At 47.2% G+C, this 25,387-nt stretch overlaps 1 protein-coding gene across 1 annotated transcript; it reads left to right on the top strand.

Moving 5' to 3' along the window:
• Positions 1–423: 423 nt before the first annotated feature.
• TIMELESS (timeless circadian regulator) lies at positions 424–25,077 on the top strand. The gene is made up of 29 exons (XM_078865775.1): positions 424–514; positions 1,842–1,995; positions 2,924–3,038; positions 3,759–3,821; positions 3,962–4,063; positions 4,563–4,718; positions 5,090–5,223; positions 5,815–5,902; positions 6,484–6,660; positions 7,396–7,613; positions 8,452–8,555; positions 8,917–9,086; positions 9,615–9,740; positions 10,364–10,515; positions 11,657–11,754; positions 12,077–12,218; positions 13,460–13,661; positions 14,025–14,173; positions 14,295–14,383; positions 14,909–15,038; positions 15,703–15,785; positions 17,968–18,116; positions 19,224–19,509; positions 19,666–19,734; positions 20,317–20,435; positions 20,721–21,171; positions 22,455–22,533; positions 23,105–23,184; positions 24,312–25,077. The coding sequence occupies exons 1-29, from the start codon at positions 424–426 to the stop codon at positions 24,509–24,511; spliced, it is 4,176 nt and encodes a 1,391-aa protein (XP_078721901.1). The 3' UTR covers positions 24,512–25,077.
• Positions 25,078–25,387: the final 310 nt, after the last annotated feature.

Below are 25,387 nucleotides of genomic sequence, written 5' to 3'. Positions count from 1 at the left end.
ACAGCGAAAACGCGTTATAGTCTGAACACACGTTAAGCGAGGTCTTACCGTACGAACAACTTTTATTCTAGATTTGAAGTTTTCGTGACTGCTGGGATCCATACTCTTTGGTTCTTTCGGTAAAGTCACGTAGGTTTAAAATAAAATAAATTAAGTCACGACGTTTCGGGTGCAACACAAGCGTCCGTCATCAGGTGGGACAACCACAGCAAGAAACAATTGCTGAAGTGTGCCCGAAACGTCATGATTTATTTTATTTTACTTTATACCTACGTGACTTTACCGAAACAACTCTCATTTCCGGGCTCCTGTACCATCAACATGTGTGTTTGTTTGGTGTGTCCCCCGCAGTGTCACTGCGTGCACACAGCCGCTGAAAGCCCTCCACCCGGCCACGGGCCACCCAGTGAACCTGCTGCAGGGATGGCCACCATGAACTGTGAGCTCCTGGCCACATGCAGCGCCTTGGGGTTCCTGGAGGGAGACACCTACCACAAGGAGCCGGACTGCTTGGGTCAGTGGCGGATCGTTTGCATTGATCCTGCAGCTTTGGGTCCTGATCCGGCAAGCATTCAACATTGCGCCAACGTTGGGGGCGAGGTGGTTGGAACTGTTGGACCAACGTCGGCCTAACGTTCCGTGTTTACTGGGCGGTGGTTCCACCATGCCAGATGGACATCTCAGTTACTTTACAACATCATTTGACGTGTTTCCTTCTTTGTTTACATACCAGTGCAATGGTCACCCTATATCTATGTTGATGTGACTGTAAGTAATTTTTTTTACTGTTAATGCTTTGTTAAAGTAATTTGTCCGAGCCAGATTTAGTTACAAGGAAATTAAATGTATATGCTGGTACAAATGCCATGGTGTTGGATGTACTCAGACGGTGCATTCAGTTTCATGTATGTGTCAAACCATTCGACCTAGTCTATAAATAAGTAATATTTTATGAAGCTATGCATAATTACCTTCAAATGTATACCTCATATGTTATACTGTATTAGGATTATTTTGGCACAGCAGTTAATAGTTAACACAGCAAGACATTCCTCGGTTTGATACCTACATTGGGAGCCTTTCTGTGTGGAGTTAGTGTGTTCTCTCCCTCCGTTCTGCATGGGTTTCCTCTGGGTTCTCAGGTTTCTACCCACAGCAAAAAAAAGTTAAATGTAAATGGTATTGGCCAAATGTCCTCGCGGAAGTACGTCACCAAACATGTCAGTCACTAATATTGTAGGTGGTGGGAACATTTAACTTGAGTCTTAATCCATAATAGAAGTTTTTGGGTTAGATCGCGTAAATATAAATGTGTTGTTAAACCTGCCACCACCCGACAGCCAATTTGTAGGGTTTGTCACGGAAACAACATGCCAATTCATTACTAGTACAGCAGACTGGTATGTTGGAGAGTAAACCCACAGATATTTACAATTGGGTTTACTTTCCAACACACAGGTGTGCTGTACTGGTAACGAATTAGCATGTTTTGTTTACGTGACAAACCTGACTAATTGGCTGTGTCAGGTGGTGGTGGGTTTAACGACACATTTATATTCACGCGATCTTACCCAAAAACCTCTTACGGATAATATTGGTCGTGAAAGCCAACTGTTAAACTTCAGTCTTTCTGTTGTAATTTTTGTATTGGCAGCAATGCTATATTGACCTATGACCTGCAAGGAATTCTGAGAAAGACTGCTTTTGTTGTATCGCTTTTATGTAAAAAAAAAATTTACCTTTGTCTCGAGTTATTCGTTGCTAGTGCATGTGGCTTTGCTCTTGAATCTCAGAGTAAAATGCAATTTCTGTATCTAACACTTTCCCCCGACATGCTGAAGAGACTGTCAAGGACCTGATCCGCTTCCTGCGCCGTGAGGATGACAGCAAGGACATACGCCAGCAGCTGGGAGATGCCATGATCCTGCAGAACGACCTGGTGCCACTCCTGCTCTACCACCACAACGACCAGGTCCTCTTCCAGGCAATAATGAGGTGACTGTGACCGCCGATTGTGTCACGTCGACACCTGAATGATCTCTTGCCTAACCATGGCACGAAATAATCATCAGCGTCATTGTGGGGAATACCAGTAGCAAAATAGATAAGCAGACAACATATCCATATATCTGTCTCGCCACGAACGTGCATGTGATGAACTACGTCACTACAAATCACTGGGCAAATCACTTGAAGGTAGAGTCTGTCTCCCCATCAAGAAATCGGTTGTGCAACTGGCAACAAAGACATACTCTTATATAAGCGCACAACTTTATCTGTGATGAACGCTGCACTTTCAGTCGTTTTCATGCAGGGGGCGCTGCAAACCTACGCGCCCCCTGCATGAATGACGGGGGCGCAGGGACAGATGTTCGATTACATTGGAATCGATCTGCAGACGGTGGTCTTCTCGCACGGCCAGCTCTGTCACCTTATCTCGATCCCGCAATCCCAAACAAGTGAAAGTCCGCATCAAACCGAACCCCCCAGCAAGGCCATCTTCTTAACGGCGAGAGAAAATTCACACGAAATGTCCGTTTTCAATTAAGTCTTCCAGATGTAAAATGATATAAGCTTTTAATGAAGAAATACAATGATCTCATTGAAAACATAATGCAATTCAATAATGTTTAATTTTAAAACTTCAAAACGGAGCATCGGATGCTTGCGTGAATGCGTCGTTCGTGTGCAATTTTTTTGTGACTTTCCTGGCCGAAGGCCGTAAATGGTTGTGAGGGGTGCCACAGGCACCCCTGAACAACCCCTAGCGATTAAGTTGCATGCAACCATGATGGGCAAAAGATCACCTAGGTGTGCACACACCTTTACACCGTGGCGTTGATGTGAGTGCGTTCAAGCAGTGGCACCACGTGCCCCTGTGTCCGCGTGCTTGCGGTGGTTGAGCGTGCGTATCTGTGTGCAGGTTGTTGGTGAACCTGACTCAGCCAGCGATCGTGCTGTTTGGAAAGGTCCCTACCGACCCCACCACTCGCCATCATTACCTGGCGGTTACCTGCCACCTGCAGGCGTACAAGCAGGTGGGAAGGGAGCATTGCAGTTGCTGTACAAGAATTGTATCACATTTGAGTCAAAGCAAAAATAAGGGACCATTTTTCTATATTTGTTGCAGCCTTACATCCCTTTGTGCACTTTTAGGTATGGAAGAAGTTAGTCTACTATTCTAAATAGGACGTTTGGCAAGGTGAACATTGTTTGTCATGAAGAGAAGAGGGAGGTATTAAGCCTGGACTTAACTTGTGGGTAGAGTCAGCATTGTGGAATGTAAGATTGCAGTTCCAGACAGTGGAGACAGCAGTGGAGAAGAAGGTCGAGGTATACCGATTGTTCTCTTGCACAGGTCGACAATCACCGATTGTTCGCTTGTAGCCCCGCCCACCGCCCCCACGTTCCATTCCCTGGCTACCACATTCAGATAAGCTCATCCTCCCTTAACTTGTATTTAAGGCTTGTCTCTTGGATTTTTCCTCACTTGATACAGTAAATTTAGCTGTGACGGTCCCACCTGATGACAGAGACTTGTTTTGCCTCCGAAACGTCGTGATTTATTATTTTATTTCTATTACTACTTCTATTATTTTTTATTTTAATTTTTCTACCTACGTGACTTTACCGAAAAAACCTAAGAGTAAGAAGAAACCCCCCCTGTTAACGGAGGTTGACTGGGGGCTTTAACAGGTCTTGCTTGCTGAAACAGAAAACATGTGAATTTTACTTCCTCGTGTGTCTGCTTTCCATAGGCGTTCGCCAACGAGAAGGTATTCACCGTTCTCAGCGAGACCCTCTACAACTTACTTCAGCTGGTCAGTTCACATGAACTAACTCTCGCTCACGCAAACATCTTCACGGCGTAGCGTAGCCTGCATAACTGAACACAAGGCCGTATGCTGTACAATGGTTGTGAAGGACTCTTTCCACTAATTGCTATGTTCACTGTGCACAGGAATGGGAGCAGAGGGAAGAGGAAGACACGCTACTGATAGAACGTATGCTCCTGCTTGTCCGAAATGTCATGCACGTGCCTCCAGATCCTACACTGGAGAAGGTACGTATGTCCCAAAATAGTTTTTTTGACAATGAATGTTACGGATTGTGAGTTAAGTGAGATTTGATCCTCTTCTGTTATAGCTTCTTCATTCTGATCATTATCAGCCATGATCAGTCCACTGGTTGTTGAAGGCCTTCCCTAGACGTCGCCAATCTGAGAAGAATAATTGACACCAATTGACGTGAATTTAAAATAATCAGTGCTTGAATGTTTGCATATAGAACTTATTTTGCACCATACATAGCCAACCGTGCTAATTTTGGTCCCTCCATATGAAAATATTTATTTTCACACATCCCATCAGCCACACAGCCTTCTTGGAATGCATACATTTAGCATCATTGGTTCAGCACAAGCACACAATGGACCAGTGTTGTCATACACCATCTCATCGGCATAGTTAGGCTTGTGTGAGCCGATTCTGGTGAACCTGTTACGTTAGAACATTTTAGGCTGCGGCCTCCCTCGCAACGTTTCGACTGCACGTGTTCCCCAGAACGTGGATGACGACGCCAGCTTGCACGACCGCGTGCTGTGGGCGCTGCACATGAGCGGCATGGACGACCTGCTGCGCTTCCTGTGCAGCGCGCCCAGCGAGCAGCAGTGGTGCATGCATGTGCTGGAGATCGTCTGCCTCATGTTCCGCATGCAGGTGCTGCCACGTGCACACGCGTGTCTACGCCTATGTAATATATATAATGATAACTTTGGTGAAATAAAAGCGGCTTAATATGTAAATGGAATACATTTATTTGTCATAGATGTAACGGGATATTCCTTGAAAGAGATATTTACTGCGGCACTTTTGAACGTCACATAAATGTGGCCAACGCATCTAAAAGTACGTCACGTACATTTGTCAATGCATCTCAAAGTGCAAGAGTTTGTCCGTCGTCTTGACAACTAATTTACTAGAGGTGCGAAGATTTTTGTGTTCGCCTCGTGAACAAACCAGCATTGTTGCACGCTCGTTCACCGACCGGTGCGAGACATCGCGTGTCGGCGGTTTTCCCCGTCTTCCAGACCCCATCTCAGCTCGTGAGCACGGGCGGCACGAGGCCGGAACGGGAGAAGGAGGCCGACACCACGGAGCTGGAGCTGCTGCGGCAGAGAGAGCTTGCCGAGAAGCGCAACCGCATGTGGCACCGGAGCTCCAGGTGCGGCGCGCGCGTGGTTGCGGGCGACAGCTCGGGCAGCTGTCCCGCGTTACTTTGGTTTGTACCGCGTAATGGTTCGGCTTCTTTGCTTAACGGGCTGGGCTGCACCCGGAGCGACACGCACGTCGGACATCCTGTCCAGCAACGCGCAGTGCAATCCGGAAACGCGTCGGAAAGTTGTTCAGCGCAACCACAAAACATATGCGGTCAACCTGCTCGGTCACTGCGCACAGTGTGAAATATTAGGCTTGTAACGATGCGTCGATTAATTGATGCACATCAATCGGGTTGAGATTTCCGCATGGGTTTTTGGTCTCGTGACATGATGCCGATAACACAATCTCGATACAATTGTGGAAAAAGACAAAGTATTAAAATCACCCAGCACATCCAACTGTACTTCCTTCAGCAATATTTGCATTGATTATATCGTCTTTAATTGTTGGGCCAGGTAGTATCTTCTGCGTTAACTCACACATTTTTCACAGAAGTTTTAAGTATTAACTTTACAATTACTTCAACACTCATTGGGATTCATTAGTCCCTTCTGCCCACCTCTAGATTCAAAATTGCACGTGTTTGTGTTGGCAGGCACTCTCGGTTTGTGGGCACGTACGTGGTCCAAGGACACAAATCCATCAGCGATAACGACCTGGTGTTTCACCTGGGCGTTCAAAAGGTGAGATATCCCAAGGCCACAACACGTTTGCATCGCATTCCACCACGGGCCTTGGCAGGATATTGAAAAAGGTTATGGTTATTTGTTTAAAGTCACAACAAAATCAAGCTCAATAAAACAGTTTTTTGTGCGATTGTAATGGTTGTGAAACAGATGATCAATACAGCATATAGGAGGAAGATTGCAGCTTTTGCATAAGATTACTGTGCATTCTTGGACAGCACGTAGAAGCTATTAAAGTGTACGACCAGGGATTAGTGAAAATGCTAGATGGAGCTCAGATATTGGGAAACTATAAAGTTGACAACAGAGATATCGGTGTGTTGGGGACACCTGCAAAAATGTAGATTTTATTTTTAATGGAAGGAAAAAGGAACTGAGATAGATAGAATGAGATGAACAGAAAGTATTATAATTTGAACAAGGACAGTTCTCCAAAGTTATATCAAAAACCCAAAATTGCAGAGTGGAGTAGCTTTAACATCGAGGTCACGGATGCTTGGTAACGAGTAGAACAATTGATGAGGATTTAATTAAAAACCCTTGTCCTTGCCCGTGCCACTCTGGCGGTTTTCCTGCAGCTGGCGGGATACAGCCACGACATCGGCAAGGAGCCCCAGCGGAGACCCAAACGGCGCCTGCTGGCGCCCGAGGCCGAAGAGCGACGCCGCTCGGCCATGAACGTGCGACTCTTCCTGCGCACATTCTGCATCGATTTCCTGGATGCCTGCTACAACCGCCTCATGTACAATGTGAAGGTGCGGCCATCGTAGCGTGCTCACAGCCACCAATGTTTTAGAATATGTGTGCGGCACCTCGGGCACAGAGGCGTTTTAAACACTGCAACGAGCGACAACGTGATGCAACTGTGCCGCGGTAGAGAGAACGGCCTATGATAGAGACTTCACAGAACTACTTCTGAGGTCCCTTCCATTGACTCTTTGCCACACACGGGGTGCTGCACACGGCCATCCATGGGGCCTGTTAATTGCACGGCAAACTGAAAATGCAGCGTTGGGAAGATTTCAAACTAACTGAAAATATTTTTTTTCTAATCAATACTTAGTTGGTCATTGGTAATATGTGCACCACAGCCCTTTTAGCAATTTCCTGCTGGATGAGGGCCTCCCCACATTGTGGGGCGTAGGGGTTATTTTACCATACTTCACCACGCTGATGAGCACGGGTTGGTGAAGTGGGGACTGAGGACCGAATCAGATCTCACTCGCCACTGGTGTTAGCTGTGGCTGGGAATTGAATTCCACTCACTGGGTTCAGAGCGACAGTGCACGAACCACCCTTCTAGTGCTTCACCCCAAAAGTAAATATGGCAATGTACATAAAAAGAGCCATGTGGAAGGAAGCCTGCTACCTAGTTCGTTGTCTTTCCCCCGCATCTCTGATGCGCACAGTTGGCTACGTACGCTGTGAAAGAAGTTCAACATACATACTAGCGCATCCACACAATCACGCTGTCCTGCTGTGGGCGACAGGACACACTGCTGCTCGAGAAGGGGCAGCAGAATGACGAGAGCTACTACATGTGGGCGCTCGCTTTCTTCATGGAGTTCAACCGGCTGCGAGGGTTCCGCCCCGAGCTGGTGTCCGAGACGGTGGGCGTGCGCACGTTCCACTTCATCGAGAAGAACCTCACCAACTGCTACGAGATGATGCTCATGGAGAAGAAAGACGCCCTGCCGTGGTCCCGCAGGTGTGTGTGCGCGCGTGTGTGTGTTTGTTCCTCGCATGTAATGATCATATCTTCCTTGTGTGTATGACGGGATGATTAACACGTTTTTATCGACGAGGAGGGAATTCGAAAGTCGAGTAGTGTGAGAAAACTATAAAGATTTGGGTTTTGATCTGCAGTTTGGTGGTTGAACACAGGATAGATGAAACAAAACAGTGGTAGGCCGGGTCTTCAACATGGGTGGAGGAAATCAATGAGTTGTTCATGGGAACCATTCCCATGGCTGTCGTGATAAAGCGACTGACTGGCAACGAGCAAGTGACTTGAGTGAATCAGTGAGTGCTGGATCATCAATCAACTTGCTCCAGGTTGTCTGGTTGATTGATGGTAGAAGTCTATATATACATATTAGTTAGCCAGACAAAGGCTTAGTTGATGTGCCTTGGATTGCTTCGATGGCTCCATCGCATTTTCGGAGTTCACGGTGGTTCACTGCTATGTAGACGATGGTGTCATCAGTGCTTCCACAAGATTTGAATTCGTTGATTAAAATTCTTTAACACAGTCTTGATAGTTGATTGTGGTTGCTTTATGGAAACCCTGCAGCCACTATTGATTATACATACTGCACAATCAACCAAGCATAAATCAATTTTCTAAATGAATCATGACCATGAATCGTGATCATTTTTAAAATGGTAGTGGCTGAATTTCTGCATCCCTTGTACATTCTTCATTGATATGAGAGTCAATCGTGAATCTTGATACGCACGGAGAAGTGAATGTGGGAGCACATGAGGTTCCTGCTGTGTCGTGACGGTGTGGCTGCTTTGGGATCGTGTGTGTGTGTGTGTGGCAGGATGCACCTGGCCCTGAAAGCCTACCAGGAGCTCATCATGACACTGGAGGAGATGGACAGGTCCAAGGAGGAGAGCGTGCGGGAGAGCGCCAAGGTCATTAAGAGTGAGTCGCTCGGCAGTCTATGTATGTTGAACTTCTTCAACACCGTATGTCGTCAACCGTGCTAGTCAGAGAGGCAGTGTGTTCGGTTACTGCATCGCGCGCTTTCAGATGCGCTTTTGCAGCCGTCTGGAACGCTCTTCCTTCCGATATTAGGAAGCCACTGGAGATATGCACTTTTAAATTGAGATTTAAAACTCATTTCTTTTGAACTGCTTTTTGTGTTTAGTTTGTTGTCCTTTTCCTTGCACCTCAAATTAGCGTGGTTCACTATGTACGGTGCAACAGAAGTTCCACATACATTCCCTTCATCCCAAGGCGACGCTGCAATAATGCAATGCTCATTGTCGTCGGCGCCACGCAGGCAACCTATTCTACGTGATGGAGTACCGCGAGCTGTTCGTGACGCTCTTCCGCAAGTTCGACGAGACGAAGCAGCCGCGCTCGTTTCTGCGCGACCTCGTGGAGACGACGCACACCTTCCTGCGCCTCCTACAGCGCTTCTGCCGCGGCCGCAAAGCCGTGGTCGTGCAGGCACGTGGGCCCGTGCGGGCGTGTGCCTGCTCACGTGTGCAGACGTTTTGGCGGAACATGGCCATCCAATGATTTATGCATTGAAAATGTATTATTGTTAATAATCATGATTTACGACTTGTCAATGTACTGCTGGATGAAGGCCTCCCCATGTCATGTTTGTAACGCGGATCGTTTGGTTATACTTCACCAGGATGGTCAATGTGGGTTGGTGAAGAGGTGGTCATGACCGGTTGAGATATCACCCACCACTGATGTTAGCCGCGGCCTGTATGTTCATATTCATGTTTGCCAATGCTTAGAAATCGTAAACTAATAATAGTAATGTAATTTATTTATCCAGCAAAGTCTCAAGGTTCTTTTTCATGAAGGTCCTGCTGGGTCACAGGCATACACCATCAAAACGGCGAATGTAGAAACACAATTCCCTGAGTACCTTCGACCTGGAGGCTGATAACTTTGGACCATTTTGCCCTCTCACTCACTGGCTCGCTGCTGCTGTTTCTCTGGGATCTGCTCGCATTGCAGAAGAAGCGAGTGAAGCGCAAAAAGAAGAGCAGAGCGCAGGCACAGCCATCCAGCAGTGAGAGGAGCCCTGAGGAGTGCGAGGCCCAGTGGCAGCAGCTGTCACAGCAGCTCATCGCCTATGCACAGGTGAGCCAAAGGGGCCACACACACACACGCAGGATGGGTATTGCATCAATCCATCAAATTAAGTTAATTGGCAGGTTGTTTGTGGTGGAGTTAACGGTGGGTAACCTCTACGTCTGCCAAGCATGGAAGAGTAGGCCAAAAACCCTCAAGAGAGGCTCTATAGCCTTCCCTTTAATAGAGGCGTTTCCACCAGAAGTGTGAGCAAGCAATTGTAGGGCAGCACCTTTCACCGTAATCCATGCAGTGGCGTGAGCTCCAGGTTTTGGAGGTCAATGTTCAACCTATGCGTGAACTTCTTCCTCTCGGCACAAGGTCCCGTGATGTTCCCCGTGTTCGGCTGATGGTCTTGCTGTGAAGAAGGGCCATTGCCCAAAAAGTCAGCTATTATACATTTTATTATTTTGAGGCAATGTTATTGACAATTGTGTTCACTAGCTCATGGCACTGCTGGTCAGATTTTAGAATCGAGGTGATGTGGCCCTCATTCACCAATACGATTGAGACGTGACAATAATAAGTGCCATCCGAATTGTTTATTCCCCAATTTTGTATATAAACTGTTGTGGACATTTACAAGCAGCTATAGTAACCCACCAAGGTTACGAGAGGGTGAAATCACACAGGGTGCGGAGGCCGTGCCGGACAGCGCGGTGCCGTTTGATGCGGCGTCGGAGGTTCCTGTGGAGGAGCAGCGTGGGCAGGCCACCGCTCGTATCCAGGCGGCGCTGCTCGCCGGGCAAGCCGGCACCGCGGTCGGCCTGCTGCGCTCCGCGAGGTGCGTGTACTCCCCCCCCTCCATTGTCGCCACCACCAGTCGGCTTACTCCTGCATTCCCATTTTGCGAGCGGTATTGGTCAAAGGCAAAAAGGCGCCAAAACAGGAGCTCTTATTTAGTTAATATGTAGCATATAACCATTTGTCTATACATTATATGACGTGTATTCTTATGCTCGTGATATGTATGCATCAAATCGTGAAAGTAAATTACTGATTAGTTTTTATATTTTTGCCAATTGTACTTGTGAGATGGTACATATGAGGCAAAATAAATCATTAGTTCTGGACTTGAACCACAACCTACTTGAAATTGTTACTTGTCTAATGCCTGTGTGTCCCCGAATGTACGTCTTGCATTTGAAGCTTCGTTTATGAGAAACAGAGATTTTAAAGTCCCTTTTCAGCTCTAGTGATTTCTCTTTGGCATCACTTGGACTGGTTCAGTGATGTTACAAAAGCTCTGGACTTTAACTCCAGTCGTAATTTCTCATTTACGAAATTTGAAATTTTTGTCGGACAGCCCAGGACTCTGCCTAGGCGTGTTAAATATATCGCCCGGTATACAGGAAGTCGTGGGTTCCATCCCGACCCTGACGCCTGTATATTTTGGAGTTTGCATGTTCTTCCCGTGGTCGCGTGGATTGTTCTCTTGGTCCTCCACATGATAAACCACTTCATTAAACTATAATTTGTGGCCAGGTCACTTCTGAAAAAGAGCTGTATTGCTCAGTGGGCTTTACCTGGTAAAAAAACGGTAAATATATGGGGAGTGTAGCAGTAAGCGCCCTGCGCTACGAACCCAACTACAGGAGTTCGATTCACGCTCGCAGCCAACACCAGTAACGATTATCTGAACCACGTGATTAAAAATCACTTAGTTGAGCTGTAATTTGTGGCCAGGTCACTTTTGAAAAAAATCTCTATGGCTCAGTGGGCCTTAACTGTAAAAAATTTGTAAATACATTGCATGCAGTAGACACTGGCACAACTTTCTTATGAATATAAAATATTGGTAATCAGGTAAAGGCAGATCGTGATAGTCACGAAGACTGGAATTGAGAAACACTGATCTAGAACCCAGCAAGTGGCTTCTGTATGTGTGATATGGGATGGGCTTTGTGTGCTGTTGGTTATTGTAGGGAGGTCTGGCCCGAGGGCGAGGTGTTTGGGGCGGTGGGGATAACCCCGGAGGATGAGCTGGAACTCCTGCGACAGATCCATGCCGCAAAGCTGCCCTGTACGTACTTGCACACACACCTGCATGCACATGTGCGTGCATAAGGTGCAATCGTAACCAGGCAAATGCACATGTACGAGTTTTAATGAGCTACATCACTCAAATATAAACTCGATTTTGCCGTTCTGGCAGCAGGTTTATCTATTTATTGGTCAACCCCACTTGGCTTCCTGGCCTGGCCCGAACTTTTGTACATCACAATATTTTTTTTATAGGAAGCCGCTCGGCAGTGTGGGCCCTCTCGGCCTGTGCTCAGGAACTCATTTTCAAAGTCGAGAGGTAGATGTGCAATGTGGGCGTGCGCGGTTTGTTGGTGTGCCAGCTGCCCTCTCGGCATCGGTGGTTGAAGACGTACCGGTGGAGGATGACGTTGGGCCGGAGGAGATGGAGGAGGAGGAGAACGAGGAGGTGGAAGCCGTGTCCGTCAGTGAGAAGGAATTCAACTTCACGGAATACATTAAGCGGTGGGGGGTCATTTTCATTGCAACACACCTGGGCGAAATGACATATTCCTCCACTGAAAAATGATGGCAGTTTTCCCCTATTAAAATGTTCCTGGGACTTATGAAGTGAAGTGATGCAATTGTACTTGAGTGGTGCACGTTGCTCAACGCCCCTTCGCAGGCACCAAGGGTCACGTGACCACCCCGTCACCGCGTGCACGGCGCTTTTTTTTTTCTGTCAAGCGAACTCGAACTGCGCAGAAATACTGTGATGCTCATTATTACACGTTACATCTTAAGGTCGTGAGTTCTTAGTTTTTAAAACAGAAAAAGGGAAGCGATAGTGCAGAGGATCTTTTGTATCTTTTGGTTACCCAGCAATTGTAGTGAGTTTAAAATAGATGTTTTATTTTTTCTTGTAAAATTTTTACTTGGTTTTAACATATTCACCTCCTGTTGTTTTTTGGACATTTAGCAATGGAGATAAAGTGGCCAGGCCATCATGTATGTATAGGTACACTGTATGTCCTATGTAAACATGGGATATAAAGTGTGAAATTCTGCAAATACCACCATCTATTTCTCTCACGATAAATAAATAAATACCACATGGTTTATAAAATTACTTGAATGTGTATTTAAGAAAATGTAGGTTTTGGCAGTTCAATCATACCACACATTCATCACTATGTCATGTTGGCAACGTTATTAAAATGACTTTGGCAGCCACCTGTGGCCACTGATTTATTTTTCTTAAGATAGATGACCTCTAAAACCGGGTGAGAGGCCATTGGGTAGATTTGTGATGCAGTGGTTAGCGCTCTGTGCTACGAACCCAACGACCTGAGTTTAATTCCTGACCACGGCTAACATCAACGGCAAACAACATCTGAACCGGTCCCCTTCACTAACCCACACTGTAAAACCACCATGGCCAGGGGTCGGCAACCTACGGCTCAGGAGCCGCATGCGGCTCTTTACGGGCAGCTTCTTGACGATATGTACGTATGTACAGTATGTACTCAGATGCATTGCGGCTCTTGAAATACTGAATTTTGTACCGAATTGGAAAGAAATGGCTCTTCTTGTTATTTTGGTTGCCGACCCCTGACCATGGCTGACTTGGCGTGGAGAGGCTTTCCTCCAGCAGTGGGTTCCACAAAAGGGCTGTAATAAATATCCCGCGCGGATGCGCAGTTTGTTTTGATCGTTGGTGTGCGGTGGTCACCCGTTCTAACGACTGACATGTTGGCACTTTGCAGGTTTGCGAGCGCACCCGTGATGAGGGCATGCATGTCTCTACTGCGGGGCTACCGTGAGAACAGCACACACACCAACCACTGCATCGTGGTCATTCTTCATCGTGTCACCGTGGGGCTGCACATGGAGGGGCTCCTCTTCCAGCTCTCCGCGTTCCGCGTCTTCCAGGCCATACTGGCGGACCCCGCCGCTCACGTGTACCAGGTAACAGTTGCATGACAGCTCAACCATCCAGCAACAAATTGTTAACAAATTCACGATTGGTGGCAAACCGATTCACATCGATTATTTTTCGGCTGCGTTTTTACCAACTTGTTGGGTAGATGGGCGGGTTTAAGGGGAGGGCCGTCATGGCAGACACAGCACTAACAACAAGCACTAGAGATAGCTGGCACAGCCAGGCCAGCACCAACGAGCCACAGGTCATTCTCATGGGGGGACCTTCACTGATGAGTCCCATGGCATTAAACGTGAACATATAGGCAGTGCATGAGCCACAGTAACATTTCTACAGAGATAAAATGTCCATGTAACACTCAGGCACATTGTGTGTTTTTTTTGTCGCAGGAGCTGTCCAAGTTTGCGCGTCACATTGTCCGTAAGTTCTTCGAAGTGGCGGCACAGAACAACAAGAGCTTTGTGGAGCTACTGTTCTGGAAGTCGCCGGCCAATGTGCACGAGATGACCGAGGGTTACGGATCTGCTCATGATGGAGGGTGAGGTGCAGTCGTCAAACTCGGTATTTGTCAAAAAAATATTGCGAATATTTTCCCAATTTCATCACCACGAATGTCTGTATGCGCGTTCCAATTGGTGCTGGTGCGCGCGTGTGTGCAGTGGCTTGAGCAAAAAGGGCCCACGCTGGACGGAGGAGGAGCAGGCAGAGCTTGACAAGCTGTTTTCAGAGTTCCAGGACCAGATTGGAGGTCAGTTGTGGGATGTTATTAACGATTCGCTGGCCTACCTCTGCTGTGATAATGTCAATTATGAAGATTCTATTGAAGAATGTGTTACTTTTTACATGGTTTTTAACATCTTGATGCATTGTCTAATTATATTTTTAAGAGACAGGTGGCCACGCATGCTGCTGGTCATACTCCACCCTCTTGTATGCCGTGTCAGCTTTCATAGGTGCTCACTAATAATATTTGCCCCAACAGTCTGTAAAGCTACACGGGGGAACTTTACGTGAATCTGTTCGTGTGTCTGTTGTGAACACAGGTGGTGCATATGCCTGTCATATCTGAGAATATATAAAACAGCTGGATCTGTGTGTGACCTGCCAATGAGCCTTTGACACTTCATGTGGCCTCAAAATGTACCTCGCCCAGGACAAATACTGTGGTGAAGTCACCGTCACTTAGCAGCGTATGGCAGGTGTTGTTGTTGTGTACCTGTGTGTATCTTTGTGCATATGTGTGTCTGTATTTCTCTCGTGTGCTGTGTACCAGGGAGTCAAGATAAGGATGTTGTAGACCACATCATGGAGCGCATCGTGGATGCAACGAGGACGCGCAAGCAGATCGTGACCCAGCTGGTGCGGCAGGGTCTGGTCAACTCGTCCAAGGAACTCAAGCGCAGGTCGCTTGGGAGCACCACGTCACACCCACCAACCACACCCTGCCGTAAATCACCCATGCCCCTAGCTGAATTCCACTTGGGTGGTTGAGAGTGGGCTTGGGCAGGACATGTTACTTGAAAGTTTAATGGTCGATGATCGATACCAATGACGGAGTTGCAGCCAAAGGAGGGAACATGCCCGAGAGTTTGTCCACTGTAGAGATGGAACTATTAATTCGGCTCAAGTGCAGGAGCTGGTTGGATGTTCCATCATGAGACCATGAGAAATGGCAACTGCTGGGGAGGCCTTCACCCAATTTGGTTGATCATGGCTGATGACAATCGGGGCCTTAATTCTTCACTGCATATTTCCCAAGTAACTGGTGCCTAGAGTAGGTGGAACCTGACTAGTAATCACGTTCATGGCAAGAGGCATTCTGATTGTGGTGTTCCGGGTGCAGAAGTGTTTTCTGGGTTGCCCATCCTGAGACCCAGCTGACATTAATCCCTGATGATGAACTGGCGAGGGATTGGCCTGCAGTGGGCTGTGGCACTGTTTGGCACAAGCGTCTTTCAATAGCTGTTCCACCTGGGGGGGGGGGGGGGGGGGATGCTCAATCTCGCAGGGTGAATGCTACGCATGCTGTGCGGTGGGCTGACGCCAGGTGTTTTCTTCACCTGGCAGGAAGGGCGCCAAGCTGGTGCTGTGGCGCGAGGAGCAGGAGATGGAGCTGCAACGTCTCTTCGAGGAATTCCACGAATCCGATGGTGACCGCTTGGCGCAAGCACTTGGCTTCAACCACGCTCTCACTGCAGTCACTGGCTTACCGGCATTCATTCGTCTCTATACCACTCTTCTATCGCGACTACCGTAGTTACCATTCCCATGAACTTCACTCGTTGATTCCTCCACCCGTGTTGAGGACTCGGTCTACCAATTGGATTGTTTTTTCTCATCCTTTGCACTAGATTTGCACTAGATTTGAAGTTTTCGTGACTGCAAGGATTCATACTCTTTGGTTTTTTCGGTAAAGTCACGTCGGTAAAAAATCTAAATAAATTAAATCACGACGTTTCGGGCGCAACACAAGCGTCCTTCTTCAGGCGGGGACAACTTAGCGAAAGCACACCGCTTAAGTGTGTACATTTTTTTTACTAAAGAGTATGATGATTCCTTCGCACTGCTCCATTTTGGAATTTCCTCCCATTGTCTCTTTCCCCAAGCTCTTATAACCTTTCTCAATTCAAGACACATGTTAACGCTTGCCTATCACAACTTGAAAGGAAAGTGCTGTTTGTTGCTGTCTGCTTGACGTATTTGCACCGTTGGGTTATTTGCATGGCAACTGTGTTGAAAAAAACACACACCACACATAATAGAGTAATTTTCATTGAGTAGTTTCAAAAGTCACCATGACTCCGACTATAATTGCACACAGCTGGTATTATATTTAATAAGAATGATGTAGTTATTCACTGAGGGATGTATTGTGGTGTCATGGTTATTAGACTTGAATTTGCAAACCAGATATTTGTGGGTCTCTCTCTTGGCACAGCAGTGGCAACATTGACCCCGTTTCTGAAGCCCGCCCCCGCCTTTGCCCATCCATGAATAATTTCACCACAGTCGATCGGCAGGTCATGTGTGGTAGGTGTAAAGTGTGGGTACTGCCTACTCTTCCCAAGACGTCTGGCCATCATGGAAGAATAGGCCAAAATATCCTCGAAAGGGCCTCATCAATGCTGCCCCTAGTAGAGCCACTTCCGCCAACGGTGACGTGAACAAGTAAATTAGAAACGTACGTTTAGATTATTTAGATTATTTTGCTGCTTGAAATTTCCACATAAGCCACTTTGTTGAGCTATCATTTGTGACCAGGTCACTTCTGAAAAAGAAGCTAATAGCTCGGTGGGCTTTACCTAGTTTTGTATATTTTTTGCACTCCTATCGTGTTTTTGTATCGTTTGTTGTTTAAAAGTTTTGACCCTGCCCCTCCTGGACATCTGTGGAAAAAAGCTTTACAGCTCATCGGATTTCTCCAGTGTAGATAAATATTCTGATTCATGGGGGAGAGCCTCGCCGAGTCTCGTGACTTGTCAGGAGTGTCCACCACCGGCACTGGCCGATTAGTTTTTAATGAGTTTTTTTGCGTAGCTTGAACATTTAATTAGGACCAGGCTATTTTCCATCTTAATTTTGAATAAGCATTAATTATGTATCTATGATCAGAGGAAGTGATTAAAGACTCTAAACTGTAATTATGGTTCTTCATCAAATTATTTTTTTTTCCTTATTCAAACACTGTCATTTGCTTATGATTAAATCATCTGGAATGCGCTTGGTCTTGTAATGTGTCCGACGATAGGCAAGTTTGAACTTGAGTAGTTCTCGGATGGGCCATCACCATGCCTCACAGGTGTTGTAGGCTAGCAGAGGTCAGTATGGTCAAATAATTGCCAAATACCCGCTCAGCATGGGGAGGCTTGCATCCAACAACGGACTAACAGGTTGTACAGTATAATGTCACATATCCAACTTGCTGGGGACTTAGATGTAGGCATATGTGTGAACATGTAGAGAAAATGAGTACTTGACAAAATGTGTTTGCAAACCGGTTCGAACATGGAAAAATGCTCCACTGTACGATATAAGTAAGCTGATGTACGTAAGATTAAGAATTCATCACTGTGTGTGAAAAAGGTCGAATTTGTGAATGTATGTAGAGTGTCACAGTTTCACTGCGATTGGTGGGGCCGCTTAAATGGTCAAGACAGGTATGGATCTGTTGGACGTGCAACACATTGTACTGCACATATACTTGAATTTAAACGCGCAAATGCGCGTCTTGTTGCTGGAGCTTCCGTTTGATTGTGGTGCCTGGTCGCGCGGGAGGGGGGGGGGTTGTTTGACGGCCCTCATGGTGGTAAGTGTTCTTCTGACCTGCCACAGACTTGCTGGACAACATCGTGCGCAACCTGACGGCCAAGAGGTCGCGCAAGAAGGTGGCGGACAAGCTGCTGAGCATGGGCCTGGTATCTGACCGGGCACAGCTGCGCCGGAAACGCCCATCGAAGAGCTCCGGAAAGTCCTCTGGCAAGGTTGGCAGCAATTCCGCTTGCACACAAATGCAGCGCTGTTGCGGTCCTGAGAATAGGTTTTCCCCTTTTTTCTGGCAACAAAACAGGTGTTAAGATGTTAAAACACCAAACTGAAATCTTTTACAAGGAATCACGTCTGCATTAACCACAATACTTGTGGTCAGAATGCAAACAAAATACATACTCTGATAGTATATGCATTGTTTTTTAAACTGATTGGTCCACACCAGAGACAGCTTTCTTTCGAGCCTAGTCTCAAACGGTGTTCAACCAGAGGACACCAAAAGGCCAAAAGGCCAAAAGGCGTGCTCTGGTCTAGCTCCGCCTTTTGGCGTCTTCTGGTCTAACACCGTTTTAGACGAGGCTCATAAGAAAGCTGTCTCTGGTGTGGACCAATCAGTTTTAAAAACAATGCATATACTATCAGAGTATGTTTTTTGTTTGCATTCTCACCACAAGTATTGTGGTTAATGTAGATGTGATTCCTTGTTAATGGTTTCAGTTTGGTGTTTTAACATCTTAACACCTGTTTTGTTGCCAGAAAAAAGGGGAAAACCTATTCTCATATTTTGGTACTGGCAAAGGAGTTCCCATGATATTGCAGTCCTGTGCACCTCATTTCTTTGGGCATGTGTGTGTGTGTGTATTTTCTTATTCTTTGTAGCGCCAGGGTGTGAGGGATGATGATAACTTGGGGAGGCTTTCATCCAGAGGTGTATAAATCATGGCTCATGGCGATACTGATGATGATGATTTTATTTTAGAATTTCTTTACTTAGGAATGCATTTATTAGAATTCCCTGCCTTTTTACATCCATACATTCAATACACAAATCTTATTACTTTCTGCTTGTGATGGATTACTACCTATATTCACTCCATGTTTTCTAAGAACCAATTACAAGCAATACACGTGACTCAAATATAAACAATCTTCGCCCTTAAGATTTGACGTATCCATTGTGAAGTTACGAATTATTTTATATCAATGAATCGGTCATTATATCCCTCTTCGTCGGACATTATCTAGCATACATTAGGGCCTTGAGACAATTATGTGTGTGTGCATCTGTGACTGCATTTGTTGTCTTGTCATTGCACCTACAGGCCAACTCAAACAACAATGCCGACCCATGGGGCGATGACCACGATCATCTAGATGTGGATTCCGACGACGAGAAAGAAAGCAGCGAGGACGAAGGGAGCAGCGATGACGATCAACCTATCCAGCGAGCCGGGGCAAGGCCCGCCCAGGCAGCGCCCGCCCGGGCAGGGCCCGTCCGCCCCGGGAAGAGTCGGGGAGGCAACCGGAATGCTCGCAGAAAATCCCGGCCGCTTGTGAAGACCAGCCCTGCTGAGCTGCGCAAGCTGGTGGCGAAGGCTCGCAAAGGAGGTGCTATTGCGTCCCGAGTCGGTGCCGTAGCTAATGAGCGTGCAGGCGGTGTAACTGCTCTGGGGCCCAAACACTGGGATACATAGAAGCTAATACGAGATTTGTTATTCTGCTGACTTATCGGATGCCCTGTGTGTGTGTGAATTTCTTTGGTAGGGCTGGCGGAGCCGGTACTGTGGCTTGGAAATTGCCTGAGACGGACGGCTGATGACCGGGAAGAGGACGGTGGGACACCAAAGTCCATTTGCTTTTTAGACATTTTCCCCAATTGTATATCGATTCTGAAAACGGCGTCATATCACGAAGTACGCATTCAGCTCTCTTGTAGAGCAGTAGCACCCTTCTTGGTAGAAAAGAACCTACAGAAGCACAGGTATCACAAAGCTAACTCTGAGATCCCTTCATATGACCTCTGGTCCACCTGCGGTGCCACTTAGAGTAATGTTTGCCACATGACATTCACACAAATACACATTTTTTATCTCAAAGCTGTAATTGAAACAAATTAACTACAGAAACAAATTTAACGTGATGAGTTTTTCTTTGTTATACAGTCATTGGTAGCTGAGCTGAGACCCATCAACTCACGATGCTTAAAATCCTGTTAAACCGCAAGTTGGGTGGCTGAAACCCCGATCTGAACACAGGAACTCAGCGGTGCCAGCTCGGCTCTCTGGCATCCAAGCTGCAAAAGACAGCAGAGACCGTTCAGTCAGCCGTCCCCTGCGAAGCTCTTACGTGATGTTGAGTGGTTCACTGGTGACATCTCTCTAACCCCCGTCCACTCCTACACACACTGACATGCAGGGATCTCCCTGCCGGTGCCAATGGTGCCGCTCTCGGAGGAGAACGAGGACGCCATGGAGAACCGGGTGTTCCGTCGGTTGCTGCGCGCGCTGGGCGTGTGCTCGCCGGCCAATCACGAAGTACGCTGTTTCTCCCTGTCACGGTGATCAATGGCGATACATTGCAATATGGTTTGGATTTATATATCCCATACAATAATAATAATATCTGTAAATTGTCTTCCCTGTTATGCAAATGCATTTAATTATTGCATCTGCTATGATTTATATTTGCCTGGTTTTTATTTGATTTTGTTATTTTGGTGATTCAGGTCTCTTTTGCATATGATACTATCCTTGTCTCTTGAGCTGTCAACTGCTTAATTTAAACACACTTAAAGTGCTTATTTCTGTGCGTATGGACAGGAGACGTTTTGGAGAATACCGGCAGAACTGACTCCTGGCCGCTTGCGCGAGATCTCCGATTGCCTGAGCGCCCCCACGGATGATGATGGCGATGATGACGCTGACGCTGGTGGCGGCGACGGCGCCGGCAGCGGAGACAATGACGAAGTCAGTGACGATTCGGCCCCTGAAGGAGAGGCGCAAGATGAGAGCTCCGACGAAGAGGAGCTTTCATGGGGAGCGGCGGCGGACTCTGTGCCGTCCCCCGTACGACGCGGGATAAACAGCGACACCAGCCGAGTGTCGTCCCCACCCCCGCTGTCCACTCATGCCCGCGTCCCCGACGATGACAGTGACAAGGATGATGATGACGGGGGACATGGCGTCATATCGCAGAGTGGCGGACGACGTGCCGAGGCCCTGCAGGCCCTCCTGAAGCGGCGCAAACAGAGGGAACCGCGATCACGCCGTGGTAAGCGTCCCCAGATTTTCTTTCAGCCCACCGGTTTATTTTTCTAATTATAATCAGTTTTGGCAGAGTCATGATATCATAATTAGCTATGATTGGTCTACACCTGGATGAAGGTCACCCCATGCCATCACCGTCTTCCATGGTCCTGTGATGGAACGATCTATCTAGCTCCTACACAAGATCGTAATTCTTCGGTTTCGGGTGAGTTTCCTCCTCTGACACTCCATTGTTAGTCTAGATCATAGACTATCAACTCTTATTCCAAGTGTGTTCAGCCCAAGCCTTTTACTGGTAGGAACCTCCTGGTTCCACCAGCCCACAGGAGATTATTGTGTTCGTCCGTCCATCGTGCATCCAAAAATGGGAGGGGTGGGGCTGGGTGGAGAGGGGAGGGTGGGAAGGGGCTGGGTGGGGAGGGAGGGGGAGGGGCTGGGTGGGGATGGGCTGGTCACCCCGTGGTGCCCTTATAAAACTCAACGTTTAACCTACTCACGCCGGCTTGTGCCCGCCCTCACAGTCGGGCATATTTGCGGAATACACCACGCCGCTGTAAACCCTGGCCATTAACCGAGCAACCCAACGCTCCTACCAGCTCCCTCCGCAGGACAATGTGTTCTTAATATGGTGTCTCTGACTTGGGTTCATCTTTCTGTCTCTCGGTGCTGAAATGTCGTGCAAAAGAAGTGGTAGGAACCCCTCGAAATGTGACTGCAGCATTGCAGCTTTGCAGTGATAATAAGCATAAATAATGCCATTTATTTACCCGGAGAGCCTCACCTTGTCTCAAGACTATCATGCTTAGAATATTTGTAATGTGGAATGTAAGCCACGTATTCAGAACATTCTGAATCTCTATTTAGACTGGAGGAATCCGATGAGCTATGAAGCTTTTTTTACAGTTGTCCAGTATGGGCAGGTCAGCAAGTCATGCATAGCACATTGTTTGCATATCCACATTTTTTCACTAGGACATGTAACGATTTCCCTGCCTTGCAATTGCATACATTTACACAATCGTGGATAAAATTTAAGTCAAGAACTGATTCCCCTTTTAACGTATTTGTGAATGTAGCGCCTCTTTGTGGCTACAGGAATCGTGTGAACCACTTGCATGTAACGTAGACAATTTCAAATAATCGATTGTCACACGCACGATGAGGTGAATGCACCGTAAGCGTGAGAATGGCTCTGAATCAACGGTTCAACGCGTCATTGCATGCTGTCGCACACAACCCATCGGCATACAGTAAATATACTTTGCTTATACCCCTGTTTACATCCAGCAAAGGTGCCAGTAGACAAGCCGCAAAAGAAGAGAAGGAATCGCAACACCAACTCGGAGGAGGAGGAGGAGCAGAAGAGGTGAAGAGTTTTCGTCGAACCTGGGCATACGAGATAATACTACAGTTTCATGATTTGTTTTGAGAGAACACCGGGGAAACTCGGAGCGCTCTGCATGTGATTCGCATTACTTACATCTCTTGTCAAACATTTTAAAGGGCACCCTCAGTGGCAGCTATCCCTCTGGGCATAAGGGGACTCAGCACTTTGCCAGCAAACAGGCCTTGGTCTGCCAGTAGAGGGCGATAATTGCTGCTATGTGTAATCCCCGGTGCATAATTTGCACATTCATTTTTCGAATTTAGCCAATTCGGACCATGACGCCGGCACACAGTGGCATAATCACTTGGACTGAGAGGGGATCTTTGACGTCCACTGTGAAACAAAATATCCACGGTGAAGCAGACGGCTTCGCAGTGGATTTTCTGTGGATATTAAAACCGCGGTAACAACCAGGGCGGCTGCCGGGCCTGAACCCCGCGACAAGCGGCAAATGCACTACCCCGCTGAGGCCACGAGATGACATGTGGACGTGCAGAAGTCGGGGAAATGGGTTGCCGGCCCTCTCATGCGAGCGAGCTTTCATCCGCAGGGGCAGAGGGGAGAAGCGACCGGCGAAGCGTACCCGTCTGCTGCGCGACAGCGACGACGACGACAACAACGACACGGAGGGTATCTAATGAGCAGACAACACGCCTCCTTGTCATATCTGAAGTTTGTTCTTGTTTACACATCCCATCAGTCGCACGGCGTTCTGGGGAGTTCGTCATTTTGGAAATGTCAGTTCTACACAAACAGACTGGAGCGGTTTTGGCATAGGGGGTCTCATCAGCAGTCTTGCTTAAACAAATGCTGGTGAACAGCCAGATGTTACAGGCAAGGGACGCTGTCTTTAGAGGTGTCCTTTTTCGACGCAAAACTATATAAGAATATAGGAAACAATATATGAAGAGAAATTATCTGCCCTAGAAATCCCTTTCTATACAAGATAATTTGACTCTGTACAAAATTAGTTTATAGATGCATTTTTGACCTTTGAAGGGTTAGTCTATAACTAAATATATGCTAATGGCAAAATGTATATGTAAATTTAAAGAGTTTTCCAATATAAACATTATTAAACTGATTTTCATCAGGGTCCCGTGGTGTACCATGCAATCTCCAACTATTGTTCACTCCGTCTCTCCGGTCTCTGTCGCTCTCTGCTCTGACAAAGGACTATTGCACAAAAGTCACTTCTTGTCTATTTAGTTTTCCTTTTAGGGCAGTATTCTTGACGATTGTGGTGTTGTACCTTTTTGCTCCACCATTGCTCTGTGTAATAGAGCGCATACCGTCAGTCCTATTTGTCTGCTCTGTCTGCTGTATCCCTGCATCGTCTCCCTCACCCCATCCCCTGCTGGCGCACGCCGAACATTTCTTACCGCGTGGTTCAACTCGGGCTGCACAGCGTGAAGCCAAATGAGGCTGCGTGGGTTTTTCCGCGCTTTCGCGTCAACTTTGACCGATCCATCCATAATGCGTGCTGTTGAAAAACGGACCCAGTCATGCCATTACATTAATTGTATAAAACACATCAGATACAGCTGCCTTGGCAACAGGGGCCTGACTCATTAAGTGCCCGTGCAGCAGTGTGAAAAATGAACCCCACGTATCATCATTATTCCCATCAGGTTTGAGAGCCTTTAATGGTACGCAGCGCATGCGTGTTTGACAGCGCCGTGCAGGTGTTATCTCTGCTATTTGCGTTTAATTCTTTGAGCGGCCCTGCGGGGATTGATTCCGTGCGTCAGCAGCAGCAGCAGCAGGCGTGCTGGTTGAGGGGCCGGGGGCGGAGGCAATGGAGGACGAGGTGGAAGATGAGGTGGAGGACTCCCCAGGAAGTCGTCCCGTCGTCACCCGTCTGGACGACTCGAGCTCGGGCGACGAGGCCGTACCGGCGAGACGCCGGCCCAGGCAGCGAGTGATCATCGACGAGGATGATGACGAGGACGAGTGAGGAGCGAGATCCTGATGGCCGAGACGTCGTCGCGTGGTGATGTCGTGGCATCGTGATCCATAGGCTCGTCATGGTCTTAACGAGGACTTGGAAGAGTGACCCCCGCCCGAGGAACATCCAAAACAGTTGTGAAGAAGCTTCACTGGAGTGCATTTGCTCCTTTCCATCATTATCATCAGCTGTGATCATCCACTGCTGGTTGAAGGCCTGCACAAGATGTGCGGTTCGTGGGGGTTGGTTGACCGTAAATCATCTGTGCTCCCTTCCATCGGCCTAAAAATGCAACTCAAGTGTTACATTTTTCCACGTTAAATCCCCACGTGCATTTTAAGCGTTCGCACGTGCAGTTGATGGAACTCTTCTGCAACGAGATACAGTTTAGAATCTTTTTTTTAAGTTATTGCTTTTCAATAAAGTCAATGAGGTAATGGAAATTTTCACCGTGTATCGGTTTGGCCATGTATGAAATCTGCATGTTCCCTTCCAGCTGTGCCTACAGCTGGACTACTGCACCGCATGTGTTTGTTTAATGGGGTCATTTTAGGCCATCAACACCAGCAACTGTGTTCTCATCAAGCCATCGACCAGTCACCATGCTGCATTCATTATCGTTAAGTCTTTTGCAGCCAACACAAATAGTCTGCTGGTATAGCGTTCTTTCTAATGCAGCTGGAATTTTCTCATTTTTCATTTCATCAATTGCTTAAGTGCTTTGCAGCGTTTCACCCGTTGTTGTTGGAGGGTCGTGTGTGGAAAGTTTGGTAATGTTCAGTTCAACTAAGCCTGTTTTTCGTCTGGATTGTGTGAAATTGCCCGTGTTAATAACTTTACATGAATAAAAAAAATTGTCTTGGTAATTTTCAGGTTGTCCACACT

This window comes from Lampetra fluviatilis, chromosome 21, assembly GCF_964198595.1.
Source record: "Lampetra fluviatilis chromosome 21, kcLamFluv1.1, whole genome shotgun sequence".
NCBI classification, from domain to species: Eukaryota; Metazoa; Chordata; class Hyperoartia; order Petromyzontiformes; family Petromyzontidae; genus Lampetra; species Lampetra fluviatilis.
Note: the sequence above shows the minus strand (reverse complement) of the source record. Positions and strands in the feature narration are given on the sequence as shown.

Excerpts from the sequence above, each read along its gene's own strand:
- TIMELESS (XM_078865775.1), top strand. The coding sequence starts at position 424 with ATGGCCACCATGAACTGTGAGCTCCTGGCCACATGCAGCGCCTTGGGG. Across the intron at positions 515-1,841 it reads CAAGGAGCCGGACTGCTTGG|AGACTGTCAAGGACCTGATC; the intron begins GTCAGTGGCGGA and ends GACATGCTGAAG. Across the intron at positions 9,741-10,363 it reads AGCTCATCGCCTATGCACAG|GGTGCGGAGGCCGTGCCGGA; the intron begins GTGAGCCAAAGG and ends GAAATCACACAG.